The sequence below is a fragment of the Nicotiana tabacum genome, chromosome 22, assembly GCF_000715075.1.
Source record: "Nicotiana tabacum cultivar K326 chromosome 22, ASM71507v2, whole genome shotgun sequence".
Lineage (NCBI taxonomy): Eukaryota > Viridiplantae > Streptophyta > Magnoliopsida > Solanales > Solanaceae > Nicotiana > Nicotiana tabacum.
In genome coordinates, this window is record NC_134101.1 from 35,115,796 (window position 1) to 35,129,419 (window position 13,624).

Consider the following 13,624-nt stretch of genomic DNA (forward strand, 5'->3'; position numbering starts at 1 on the left):
CCATACGACCACAGCTGACAAACAGGTTCCTAATCTTATCTGAGAATAAATATGTCAAACGTTTAGATTCTGGTCAAACTACTCTGACTCTTTGACCAGGAAAATTAGAAACTATATATACATAAACATCGTGCTCATTTACACGTTTATCGACCAGGTTACAAATGTCATGATGTGAACTATAATCTGCCACCAAGGATCATATTGAACTACAACATGATTTGATCACAACATATCCAGACAATTTGAATTAGATATCTAGTAAAGAATACCAAACTTATGAATAAACCTAGAGTATCAGTTGCTCTACCAGCTTATCAAAGATCGACATCCGAGCATGAGTATGTTCAGCCTGCTCAGGAGTAATTTCCAAGTACTTTCTGGTTTACCGGAATGGTTTCACTTTTTGAGATTCGATAAACCAGACAATCCATGTTCCACAATCTTCCAAAGACAACTGTTCCAACAAGCATTGGCAAGAGGCGCCTTTTTGTTTCATCACCATAACCTGCCGAGATATATGCCTAGACATGGGAGGGGTGAAATACCAACACCTTACAATTTCAAAAGAGTTGAAGCTTCCATCTCAATTAGGCATTATTAATTGAATTACTCTTGTTCACACCTTGTAGCTCCATTGGGGAATTGGTTATACTACTTACTGACCCCAAGGTTTGTGAACTCAACTGAGGGCTTGCTGGGCATGCTTCTGGATTACCAGTACTCATAGGATGAATAGCCCCTGAACTCAGTTGTGGGCTGAGCGGAGTTCGTTGGTTCATCTGCTGCGGGCTGGCCTGTTGATGTTGCTGTTGCTGCTGCGGCTGCTGGGAATTTTGATTCATTTGTTGTGGGATTGTCGGATTTGATGGAGAGCCCACTGGAGGAGGTGAAACTACCGCCTGTAGAGGCGAAGCTGTCTCTTGCTGCTGTTGCTGCTGCTGCTGCAATTGCTGCTGCTGTTGTATATGTTGCTGCTGCTGCTGTAGCTGCATTTGTTGCTGCTGTAACTGCATCTGTTGCTGCTGCGGGTTCATGTAAAGATTCATACCTGCCATTAGCTTTGGTGGACCCATTGGACCCACTGCTGGTCGCTGCATTGGATTGATATTAGCTCGGTTCAGAGAGCTCAACATCGAAAGACCAGCAGAGCCTGGATGCATTTGTCTAATACCCGTAATACCACCTATACTTGACTGTGGGCTTCCCAACAAATTTGTTCGGTTTTGTGCCATTCTCAGCTTGGTTTGCATGAGCGCAGCTTGTTGCGGAGTGAGTGCCCCACTACGAAGTTGTTGGCTGATTGCGTTACTTATATTAGATGCCTGGCTCAGATTTATTGTGTTTTGAGATATACTGCCCATGCCAGCCATGGCTCCCATTGGAGCTGAAATTCCAGGTCCACCAACTCCTCTTACACCTCCCATTCCCATAACATTACCAAGACCACCAAGCGCAGCGATGTTATTGCTAATGTTTCCCATACCTACATTACCAAGGCCCATCATCATTTTCCTCTGCATTTGTGAATGCTGTGGCTGGGTTTGTTGTGACTGCAACTGTTGCTGCTGCTGTTGTTGTTGTTGTTGTTGCTGTTGATGCTGCTGTTGTAATAGCTGAAGTTGCATTGGGGATGGTTTGATATCCATTTGATTACTCAACTGCATGGAATTCTGGCCAACTGTATTTAACTGCGCAATTGGATTAGAAGCAAGCATTAGTTGAGATCTCTGCAACTGTGGATGCTGCTGTTGTATCAGAGGATGTTGATTCTGCTGCTGCTGCTGTTGTTGCTGCTGCTGCTGCTGCTGCCGCTGCAGAGGGGCTAATGGATCAGATTGTTGAGGTCTAGAAGGCATTGAAACCCCATTTAGGAGTCCTTGAGAGATCTGTAATGCTTGAGCATTCCCAGGAGGCAGTATTCTCTGGCCTTGCATGTTCTGGGGTGAGTTTACTGACGAATTAATACTGTTAGAGGGCCTTGCAAGCTCATTGGACAACTGACCAGAGACCCCTTCAGAGTATTGCTGCAGATCAGCTCCTGCCCCATTTGGTGGCATTCCTGGCACGTTAGTTTGATTACTTGAAGCACGATTCATGCGGATTGGTTTTGGTTGGACATGATCTTCCACAAGGTATCCTTCGCGTACCATCTGCAAACACATTTGGTGCAAGGCAATATAAGGACAAGTAGCTGAAGCAATGTTGATCCTTAGCAATTTCTATTTTACGCAGTTAACTTACCAGTGAACTAAATTGTGCTGCAAGCAAGTCCGCAAAGTGCTGTCACAAGAAAATTTCAGGCATAAGAATCAGAAACGCATGAGAGTATTGTAAATTTCTTCTACTGGCATCCCAATTTAAAATGGTTGAAACAAATGAAAGACGACTCTTTAGAAGCTACCATGAGCTCTCTAGTTCTCCGTGTTTCAGATACACCTTACCATATCCACGAATTGATGTCTCTTGGGCATCTCGTAAAATTACACCTAGTTATTTCTGTTACTCGCTTTACTAAGACTTTGCTTGGAGAAATCCAATTAAATGTCTGAAATCCAGAATTCATCTGTCGTGAACATCATCAAAGATCGATAAATGCGTATGAAAGGCGATTGTCATCAAATATTTGATCAACTGATCCTAAGATTTGATTAATAAACGTCACTATTTCAGGATACCTCGCCTTATGAGATACTTGGAAGATTATACACCATAGTTCACTTCAAACCTGATCAGCATGACGAAATTTTCTACTCAACGTAGCTGCTATAGCAAGATAGCTTGAACAACTATAAGTTCCATCTCAATATGACCTTTTTTAATTAAAATAAAGCTGAAAGGGTTACAATATCTAACTGACTGTATACTTTTGCCTTCATTTAAATTAAATATGGCAATGATGCTGCAACAATGATAGATTTTATTAGTTCCTGCCCAACTAGAAGGGACAACACTCTTGCTTTTCTGATGTAAATACCAGCGTACCATCTTAGTGCTGGTTTGATCAAAGTATTCAACTGCTAGCCTTGAATAGATTCAAGCAAAATTTAATGAGTTCCAATGAGTATTGGACAGATTTGCAACATTAAGATTGGCACATGCTAGCAGAAATGGGATTTGAAAGCTCCACCAAACTGGAAGCTAGATCCAGGAGTTATGGACTGCTTATCATTCTTCCACTTCACTTTTCAGGGTTTCCATATAGTTTTAAATTTTAAATTCAGCTCACAACAGCTGGCTTTAGCACGGAAACTCATCCTACTTGATTAAGTAATATGAGTGGACAACACAAGAAGAGGGTATCCAGTCTGTGCCATAACAAACAATAGTGTGCTCAGAACTCACAGTATTCGGCAGCGTTGGGAGGTAATCCTCTGCAGTGAAGTATTCAGCATCTTCTATTTCTCCAATATGCATTGCCACAGTGCCGTCATTCGGCTTTTCTGACATGATCATTCTAGTCCGCACCTTAGGAACATATGAAAAACCATTTCCTAGTAGATAACATCAAGCAGTCAAAGTCAGTTACAATAAAGCAAATGATACAGATTGAGAGTGCATGAAGACAGACCTTGAAGTATGCGCTCTGTCTGCAGAAAAGTCAAGACTCTTGTTTTGCAAACATTCGTACTGCCACCTACTAGTGATTTTGACAATGACATTTTGGAAGATTCATCCTTGACATTCTCATTGTTTGAATCATTGGAAAGATGAATTAGCAGCTGTTGAGTAGGAAAGGCATTTGGCTTCCTGCTAGAGTACTCCTCGACCTTACTCTTTTTGGGATTAAGTTGAAACCTGAAATTCAGAGACATAAGGCTTTGAAGATTTTCAACAAGAGTAAATATCGTGCTTTAGGCACAGTGGTTAAGAAAATTACATAGTTAAAAAAAGCAAGCTGATAAATAAGAAGATATACATTACATCTGAAGTAAAAGATTACTTGATTTGACTTGAATAAGCATGGGGATTTAACGAACTAATTGAGAGAGAGAGAGAGAAGCAGTGGTGATATGTGAAGTTGTAACTCATCACTCCAACCAGAGCTCTATGTACAAGTTTTTATCAACACCAATTAAGTAATACAGATATAAATTCAGATGTCAGCATTGGATGCCTTTTGCAACACATTTCAGGCATAATCATTGGACTAGAGGCAGATATTTGGGTTTAGCTAAAACTTAAAGGGTGCAAGAAGAAAGCAATGAAGAAACCAAAAGGGCAACTTAAGCTGTAATATAGAACAGTTTAAGAGCATGATCAATTTTATCCCAAAAGAAAAACCATGATCATTACTGTAGGAATGACAGAGAGACAAAAACAGAGACCAGGAAAAAAGATTTACTTATCCCTCCATCCCATGTTTTGTCTTGTCCGTATTTTGGACCATATCAAAGTGATCACATAATTTACATCAAATCTGTACTGTATAGCACGATAATGAATTTGAAAAATCAGCAAGAGTCCTACTCGGCAGAATAGGGACCATGTTTCTTTTCGAGCCTTGTCATCTTTGTGCATTCACATGATGGTATTTTGCATAATTTGCCAGAAACCGGGCAAAGAGTTTAAAATTTTACTTAATTCGGTCTCAATTATTCTCCTCCAGTTGTCATTCAAGAAATAGGGAACATGACAAAGCAGCTGTTGACTCTACCCTTTTTCAACATAAACCTTTGATTACGTTTTTACATTCTCGTACAAGTATAGCATATTTTGAAGGCTTAGCAGAGAAATTTTATGAATATCAGAGCAGCCACCCTTCTAGTTCCACACCTCCCAAACCCACCCACACACACATGCACATACACACTCTTCTCGTCTACTAGTAACCTTGGTTGTCCCACATAAGACAGCTTCTGTTGTTATAAGTCTGGCACTTCTAGACCAGAGACATTGAACCAATCAGCTCCTTATAAGGATGGAATACAGTCGCAGAAGACTATTTTGAATAAATCAATTACCAAAAGGTAACACATGCATGCGAAGTGGTGTATCCTCTGACCCAAGATGACACAGTTTAAGTGCTCTATTGGACATAATAAACTTGTGCTGATTCAAAAAGACAGCTAATTTAAATGGTCACAAAAATGTCCCAAAACATACCTAGTTGTCAACATTTCAATTTTGGAGAACCTTTCAAGCATGATTTGGTCAGCTGAATGTGTAGATCCTACAGGAGGACTGCTTGCATTTATTGGAAGACTCATGGTACTGACACTGGCAGGAGAACCAACTCCACTCATCATGGGGGTCTTAGGAACAGAATTGGATCTCCGCTTTGCAGCCATTTGAGCCTGGTGTTGCCGCTGCATGGAATCATTGGCGCTAGAAGTCATGGATGTTGTGCCACCAGCAGGAGCAGCAGATGTGGCTGCTTGCTTCTCCTTCAGTGGTTGTATTAGTCCACTAGTCACAGCAGCACCGTACTGAGCTCCTATGGAACCGTTAGAAAACTCTCCAGACTTGGACGATAAAGGAGATTGAGGCAAACCTCCTGCAGAAACACGAGGACTTTGCACTAATTTCCTGTTCTGGAATGGATCCTCTTTCCGGAGACTATTTTCAAGAGGCTGACCGAGGCCATTCCAGGGTGCCTGAGGGAAGCCAGATCGTATAAACTGCTGAGGCAGTCTCTGCTGAAGTCGGACCTGCTGGGAAGTCATAAGGTTCATATCCGATTCCACCACCTGCATCTCATTTTTAGTCCTTCCTGGCTCTAATTTGTCCAATCTCTCTACCTCAGCAGGCTCTTCCTTTAAGTTATACTTTATTCCTTGCTGTCCTGCAGTGAATGGCATTGTTCCAGCTTCCTGGTTCACACCCCCTTCAAACATCTGTTGCTGATACTTTTGCATGCTTGTATTAGCATATGGAATTCCCCTGGGAACTGAATGCTGCTGTAATAAAGGATTCTTCCAGTGCAAATCTGGAGCCTGAGAGCCATCTATTTGTCCTCCTACAGGATGCTGTTGATTGGAATCAGCACTCATATGTGTAAACCTTGCCCTCTTATTTAAGGAGAGAGGAGACGCTTGGCCATCATGATTCTCTCTCTTACCATGTAAAGAAGCAGCACCAGAGCTCATAGCATCCGTATATGAGAGCATCATGTCTGGCGCAGCAGGAGAAGCTGCTGATGCATTTAAAACTCCTGACCTATGGTCCTGCATGATTCTTGGACTCAAAACCCCCATTTGATACTTTGGTTGGTGCGATACCGAAGGCGATGCTGGAATAGAGGCCTCAGACCCAAAACTGTTACTTCTTAGTGCCAGCATATTGCTTGGTCCATTATTTTGTGGGTTCAGATTCTCATGAGCAGGCTGCGGCACAAGCTGCCCACCGTCTCCTGACCTTGAACTTTCGGGCACTCTATCTATGCAAACATTTTTCCCGTGGATTTTATCATTAGATGTGGCAATAACATCTGGAAGCTGCCTTGGTCTTCTCCTCCTCAAATTGCCTATACCCAACGTTAACTGCAAACAGTACACAGCACAGTTTACATATATGAGCTCCTTCTACCACATGAAGATGGATAAAAGCACACTACCTTTGAGGAGGCTGGGTTGTTGCAGAGCCTGTCTAACTTTGGGGCTGGGTCCAAGCAAAGTTGTGGTTGTAGGGCTCTTAATAACCGGGATTCCACTTCCTACAGTACAAATAAATATTCTCTAAAATACAAACCATTTGAATGCCACTAAGAAGAGTCGATCTTACTAACCATCATATCACCATATGTCCAAGCACTATCTGAAATCAGCGGAATGTCCTTCACCACATTTTCAAGAGACATTTTTAGACAAATTCTGTTAATAATGGGACAACCAGTGGCTGAAGGCACATTTTGTCCAGCTTCAGAAAAGCACTTCCGATAATCTCGCACCTGCAATAGTAATCCCATCCCTAATTAAGAAATGAAAAACTACCCTAAATCTATGTGTAAGTGATAGGGAAAGGAACAGAGAGAGTCACTTCAGAAGGAGAAGAAAGAAAATGTAGAAGGTAACAAAGTTTAAGTCTTCAGTAGGAAAAAGACGATGGTGAAGTACAATAACCAATTCTATAGTGAAAACCGCCAAACCAGTAAATTGAAGACTTCTATTTTCGAGGTAAAAAGATAAAGTCAAGGACAAAGCTGAGTGATTGGCATCCAGTTAAAAGAGAGTGTCTTGTTTTAATCTCTTCCCTTGAAGTAAAGATGCAGAATTAGAAGTTCTGAACCCATAATCTAATACTCCCTCTCCCATTTATATGACACAAATAATACTTGGGGAGTAATAACTTTTTATTTTATAAGGATAATTTTAAATGTGCCAGAATATTTTAAATATACAATACTATGATTTATAATATCTTTTATGCACTACCAAATATGTAACTATATTTCAAAAGAATTGAAAAATTGATGTCCTGATACAAACTGAATATTAGATGCTTTAACTCTTGCACTCCAATTCCCTCATTCATTTTGTGAGGGAGGGAGCATTATTTCTTAAGAACAAGCTGGTCTACTAGCATCTCTTAAACCTTATAGGAGATATAATCCAAGTTGCTCTTCTGGAACCAGAAACCTTACCTCGCATACTAGGGTCCCATCAACATACTTGCGAGGTATATCCTCCGGAATATCACTGGGCAGATGTCCAGACTCAATTGCCTCCACGTGCACAAATATACAAAATAAAATATTAGATAACAAAACTAGATAATCGAACGAACTTTGTAAAAGCCGGTTATCATTTATGTAACCACAAACTTGGTTTCTTCGGGAAGAGTGAAGCGAAGTCCCTCCTCGAAAGGAAAGAGTGACAAATGGAATGGCTTTGATATTGGTAAGCATTCCCACAATCAAGTGGCTTTCACTCCAGTTCAATTAAATATTGACTCGACTTATTATTACAAAAGCTAATTACTATCCAAATGAAAGATGACCAAACCACAAAGTTTTTGCAGATCAAAAGTACATAGACAGAAAAGTTCCACTCAAAAATGAACATTACGTTTCTGTCTCTCAATCATACTAGAATTTCAGGAAAATAAACTACTGTTTGCTAATAGCTAAACAGCTGTGACTAAGCACTAACTGAAGAACAAAATTTTACAAGCTTCCCAAGGGAAGACAAGAGGATATGGAGGAAGTCGGGTGCTAAATACATGGAATTAATAGAAGCCAGGGAGAAGAGATAGGTGCTGGCTGTTATTTTTGGATACCACCACAGATAGCAGTTCTTTTTCACTTGGTAGTGCAGTGCAGGATGTGATCTTAGTGGAAAATAATCTAAGGAAGAGGAAGCAAATCATTTGTAAAATCAAAGAGAGGACACCAACTACAGGTCCATGGGAGCCTTACATCACGGATACGGACCCCGGGCTTTTCTCTAGGTGCTACTAAGGACAGAGGCATTGGAGGTTACCAATGTATGCAGTTCGGAGAACAGCGCCATTGTGTCTCTTTTGACATATTTGGGATGGATAGAAAGTTGTCTCGTGCGAGTAAATTAAGAATAAAAATATCATAGCTTCAGTTATATATTTGGTGTAAAGAGAGAATTACTTTGGTATAGTAGTTGGAAGAAGTTGATAGATGATTGTGGTTGAACGACAATCCCAATTTGTACAGATTTTACAGACTATCTTCTTTGCTATTGATGCAATTAATTTGTTAAAAAAGAGTTCGGGAACGACCGGGAATGAAGCAACAGATGATCCACACACCCAGAGATAGAGAGAGATAAGAAAAAAAAGAAAGAAAAAGAAAGCTGACAGTACACTTACTGAAAAGAGAGTTTCAGATGCTCTATCATATGGATGCAATAATTTCGGAACATTTTCAGAGACTTGATGCCCATATTCATTCTGCAATCAAGAAGGCCATAAGACTCTCAGCCAAAAAGCCTGACAACCACTATATTGCGCAATAGGATGATTAATAACAAACCTCGGAGGGCTTCCCAAAAGAATATCCATCCAGGAAAAGGCACAATGTAAAGGAAACTTCATTATCTGCTCATATAACACAATAAGCACAGCTGAACACTGAAAAATGCATTAACTTTTGAAATAAAGATATGAAAAATGGTAAGATAACTGGAGAATGGATGGAGTTACTTGTCCTCCCAATATACATGAAGTCTTTCACAAGATCTTCACTTACCAGGGACTCTGGTAACATCCTTGCTCCCATGAACAACCGCACCCTGTGGCAGACAAGAGGATGTTATCAGTGAAATAAGAAATTTGAGAGATTTTTCAAAAGAAACATAATCTACAATGGTGAACAGAATTTCACAAAAATTATTTGTGCCCCTCAATCTTTATCAAGTTTGGACAAGGTGGTTGCTCTGATGGTAAGCACCCTCCACTTCCAACCAAGAGGTTGTGAGTTCGAGTCACCCCAAGAGCAAGGTGGGGAGTTCTTGGAGGGAAGGATGCCGAGGGTCATTTGGAAACAGCCTCTCTACCCCAGGGTAGGGGTAAGGTCTGCGTACACACTACCCTCCCCAGACCCCACTAGTGGGATTATACTGGGTTGTTGTTGTTGTTGTTGTTGTTGTTGTTGTTGTTATATTGATCCCTCTACCCCCAAGTGACAAACAAATACACAGATTCATCTATCTTTCACTCACTAAAATGATTGTCATAAAAAAGAAAAAGACATTTAGTTGCATGATCTATAGATATCCCATTTCATTCCCTCCACTAAGTAGAGATAAATATGAGATGCCATGGTCCATAACTCATAATTGGCCATTTCATTGCTACATAGCCCAAGGAAAAGGAATTATCTGTGTCAAGAAAGATCCTTTTTGTTTTTTGATGAAGCAAGAAAGATCCTTTTTTTCCTGGGGTATTTGCGAGGATTGGGAATAACAACACGTCCTCAAAAGAAAAGAAGAAAAAATCTAAAAACTAAAGCTCCTATACCAAGAGCTCCCCATTACCAAGAGCTCCCCAAGTGAAAATGAGTCAAGCAACTGTCTATTAGGGAATAAACATTTGCGGCAAGCTGACAACTAGGTTCTCTCACTAAACCACATTTTAGAACTCCAACTTGATCTTGCTAAAAGTTTGGTTTCATTTATGTGCTTTCTTTATTAAATTTCATTACTTAGGAGTCCCATTTACCTTTACTGCATGTGCATTCATGCTTTTTAGGTTTCTCCAGTCTCCAAATCAACTGTGTGTAGGCAGGGAAGTTCCCACCGAAGTCAACCTCATGTACACGAGATAAAATTTAGGAAATTCTAACTATACTCTTTGAGCTCGTCTAGTTTGCTATAAGAAAACTAATCCTGACATAAATTGTGCATTATTACTACATGGGATAGAATGTGAAATAAAAATTTTGTATTAGTATTCACCGTAATATTATTTACAGTATCATAACCCATGTATTACGATACCAGCATAACTAGTCCAGGAACCAAATGTCCCTTTTATATTTTACTCCCCTAGATAGTCACATACGGTTCACATAAAAATAAAGTCATTCATGGTTTTACAATGAAATAAATAGGTTAGGGATGGATCATAAATAAAATGATGGAAATCGCAAAAGTGAGCTCAAATGCAACTCTTTTTTTTTTTTGTCAAAAGAAAATAAAGATATTAGAGGGTAAATTCTAAAATAATAACAGAATTGAGTGCTATAGCAACAGTAAAAGTAGTACAAATTGGGGGTGCAACATCCAATTACAGAACATGTAAATAATAAAATTACCGTGAGCTTTCCAGCAGATGCGGAATTGGATTCATTTTGTGGAAGAACTGAATTCCTTCCTTTGGTAGCTTCAAAAGCGACGTCGTCTTCTTCTGCAGATGCAGAGGCCTCGAGCTGTATTGGTTTGGGCCGGAACCTTGAACCGGTCTTGGAGACCTTAAACGAAATCCCCATTGCCGGAATTTTACAACAGCGACTGATCCAACGTCGGAGACAACGAAAAATTATTTGATTCAATTAAAAAAAACTTCAAATTAAGTCAGTGGGTGAAGTAGTCTCTGTGTATTGGCCTATTGGGCATAATAACAAGCACAGAGCTGAGGCAGAGACCTCTTGGGGAGGACCTGAGTCAGGACGTTTTGGTAAAAGAAGAACAACATGAGAATTGAGAAGTGAAAAGGAAACGAAGAAAGGGAAGCCCAGGTTGAAGTTCATGATCCAATTCTTTGGTAGTTAGGCCCAAATTAGTATTGGGCTCTTGGGCTGGTATTGACCCGAAAGTTCTTGCGGATAGTCCATTCCCCCTTTTTACGATGTTTTTGTTGTTACTCTTTCCGCGGTAATAACGAAAGACTTTTAAAAAGTTGTGATTTAAAAAAAGTTGTATTTATGTGGTTATAAATTATATCATTAAGATAACGTGGGAAGTTTAAAGTTTAATTATCACTAAATAAAAAAAGTAGGATGTTATTGATCTTGTGGATTTTCATTAGGTTTTCTTTCACTCAAAAATTGACTTCGATTTTTTATATTATTTTCCTCGCAAATTGCAGCTAATCATGTTGCTGCACTCATTTGGATCCCAGAAGCAAAAGGACTACCGGACTTAATTGCTTCCCCACCACTTGTTTTCTTTGTTTCCATCCCGCACTAGCTTCGCTCGGGGCGAATTTAGCGTATAAACTCAACGTGTTTAATTGAACCCATAACTTTTGACGTGGTGCATAAATATATGCATAAAAATTTAATAAAATTGCAACAACGAGTGGACATGAACATATTAAATTTAAAAATATAACAGGTTCAATATTAAGAATTTTAAATACTGGTCCCATAGAGTTTAAATCTTGGATCCGTTGTAAATTTGACATATTCCTCAGATTTAGAGTCTGAGAAGTTAGGGCATGAGTGTTTCCATTATAAAGAGAGAGAGAAAGAGACTTCTAGATATTTCTTATTATATGAGCAAATGAATTCGGTTGCTATACAAAAAGAATAAGGCCTAAATTAAATACAAGACTGGGTCGGATACTACTAGCCCAAAGTAAAAATAAAAGAATATTAGCCATTATCAAATGGACCTATTCTAACAGCCCCCTTAAAGCTGGAGGGTGACACAACCCCCAGCTTGCGAATATGAAAGTGATGGGCAGCAGATCTTCTGAGAGGAGGAGATCTATTTGACTTGAAGTTTGGAGGGAAGCCATGGAGTTTATAGCACTTATCAATCATGTCCAAGTTTCTTATAGTACTTGCAGACAATAATAGATTTGTGAGGCTCAAAAGATGTCTTAGAGGTAGTACCAGACCTTTGAGGTTCAAAATTCATTTTGGGAGAGGGAGGAGGCCTGGATACACCAGCACTGAAAGAAGCAGAATTGGAAGCAAATTGAGTTCTAGTAAAAACTTGCATTTGCTTCTCATCAGATAGCAAGATCACATATATATTACCAGTGGAAGGTAGAGGCTTCATCATGATAATGTTGCTTCTTGTTTGGACATAAGTCTCATTCAATCCCATAAGGAACCGGTAGTCCTTTTGTTCCTATCTTCAACAGACTTACCCCCACAAGTACACATTCGAACTCTCCCAGCAGATAAAGATGCAATCTCATCCCATAGTTGTTTAATTTTGTTGAAATATGATGCTATGTCCATGGACACTTGAAAAATACGAGCGAGTTCCTTATTTAGCTCAAAGATCCTAGCACCATCAGCTTTCACATACCTCTCTTCTAACTCAATCCAAATATCTTTAGCAAACTTAGAGTATTCAACACTCCTGGATATTTCCTTGAATATAGAGTTAGTCAGCCAAGAGACCATAAGGTCATTGCAGCATTGCCACTTTCTGGCTAGAGGAGAACCTTTAGGAGGTCTCTCAGAAGTACCACTAATGAAATCTAGTTTGTTACGAATTGACAAAGCAACTAGGACATTACGTCTCCAACTGCCATAACAGCTTCCATCAAAAGGACTGAAAACTAAGAAAGTTCCCAGCACGTCTGATGGATGAACATAGAGGGGGTGATAATGGGGGAGTAGAAGAAGTCGCATCAGCATTGGTGTTATTATCGTTTGTTATTTCTTCAACAAATTGTCAACTAAACAACACAATACATATACACATCTATAGAGCAGATAGGCATACAAAGCACAATAATGGTGAATGAGATGATACGAGGTTACCCAGCTCTTTTCGCGACCGAAAAAGCGAAAACAACCTTCAATCACAAACGAAAAAGAAGCTTTGGTTTGACAGTAGATGACTTCAAAACCCTAGCTCAAGATGAAAATCACGAAATCCCCAAATCACATCACCAACCAAATAATTTGAGTCCACAAATGCTGAATATATGAGAATCCGACTAAGAAGTCAACAAAAAATTAGTAGAAATGGTTGAAAAAATACCGACTTGAACCCTAAATGAATCGGACATCACCTAGAACGAAATACACCTCCGAAATTGACGAAAATATGATCGATCGAAAGCAGAGAACGAGGTATAGAAGGATCTATGCTCTGATACCATGTAAACTTTACATATTCCTCAGATTTAGAGTATGAGAAGTTAGGGTATGAGTATTTTCATTAGAGAGAGAGAGAAAGAGAGAGAGAGAGAGAGAGAGAGAGAGAGAGAGAGAGAGAGACTTTTAGATATTTCTTATTATCTCAAC

General features: G+C 39.6%; 2 protein-coding genes across 2 annotated transcripts; both read right to left on the reverse strand.

Annotated features, from left to right (window-relative positions):
• Positions 1 to 90: 90 nt before the first annotated feature.
• LOC107806008 (protein PHYTOCHROME-DEPENDENT LATE-FLOWERING-like) lies at positions 91 to 11,105 on the reverse strand. The gene is made up of 12 exons (XM_075243830.1): positions 10,727 to 11,105; positions 9,161 to 9,203; positions 8,945 to 9,009; positions 8,782 to 8,862; positions 7,583 to 7,663; positions 6,728 to 6,889; positions 6,557 to 6,655; positions 5,107 to 6,482; positions 3,572 to 3,798; positions 3,346 to 3,494; positions 2,245 to 2,283; positions 91 to 2,153 (listed from the first exon to the last, which is right to left on the reverse strand). Exons 1-12 carry the CDS (start codon positions 10,898 to 10,900, stop codon positions 591 to 593), a joined length of 4,059 nt encoding a protein of 1,352 aa, XP_075099931.1. The 5' UTR covers positions 10,901 to 11,105; the 3' UTR covers positions 91 to 590.
• Positions 11,106 to 12,457: 1,352 nt separating this feature from the next.
• Positions 12,458 to 13,009, reverse strand: LOC107806007 (uncharacterized). Its single transcript, XM_016630122.1, has one exon. The coding sequence runs from the start codon at positions 13,007 to 13,009 to the stop codon at positions 12,458 to 12,460; it is 552 nt and encodes a 183-aa protein (XP_016485608.1).
• Positions 13,010 to 13,624: the final 615 nt, after the last annotated feature.

What these genes read in the sequence shown, in the direction of transcription:
- LOC107806008 (XM_075243830.1), bottom strand. Translation starts at nt 10,900, where the DNA reads ATGGGGATTTCGTTTAAGGTCTCCAAGACCGGTTCAAGGTTCCGGCCC. An exon ending in GGACATATGGTGATATGATG is followed by an intron (nt 6,656 to 6,727) that starts GTTAGTAAGATC and finishes TTTGTACTGTAG; the next exon opens with GAAGTGGAATCCCGGTTATT. An exon ending in GACAGAGCGCATACTTCAAG is followed by an intron (nt 3,495 to 3,571) that starts GTCTGTCTTCAT and finishes GTTATCTACTAG; the next exon opens with GAAATGGTTTTTCATATGTT.
- LOC107806007 (XM_016630122.1), bottom strand. Translation starts at nt 13,009, where the DNA reads ATGCTGATGCGACTTCTTCTACTCCCCCATTATCACCCCCTCTATGTT.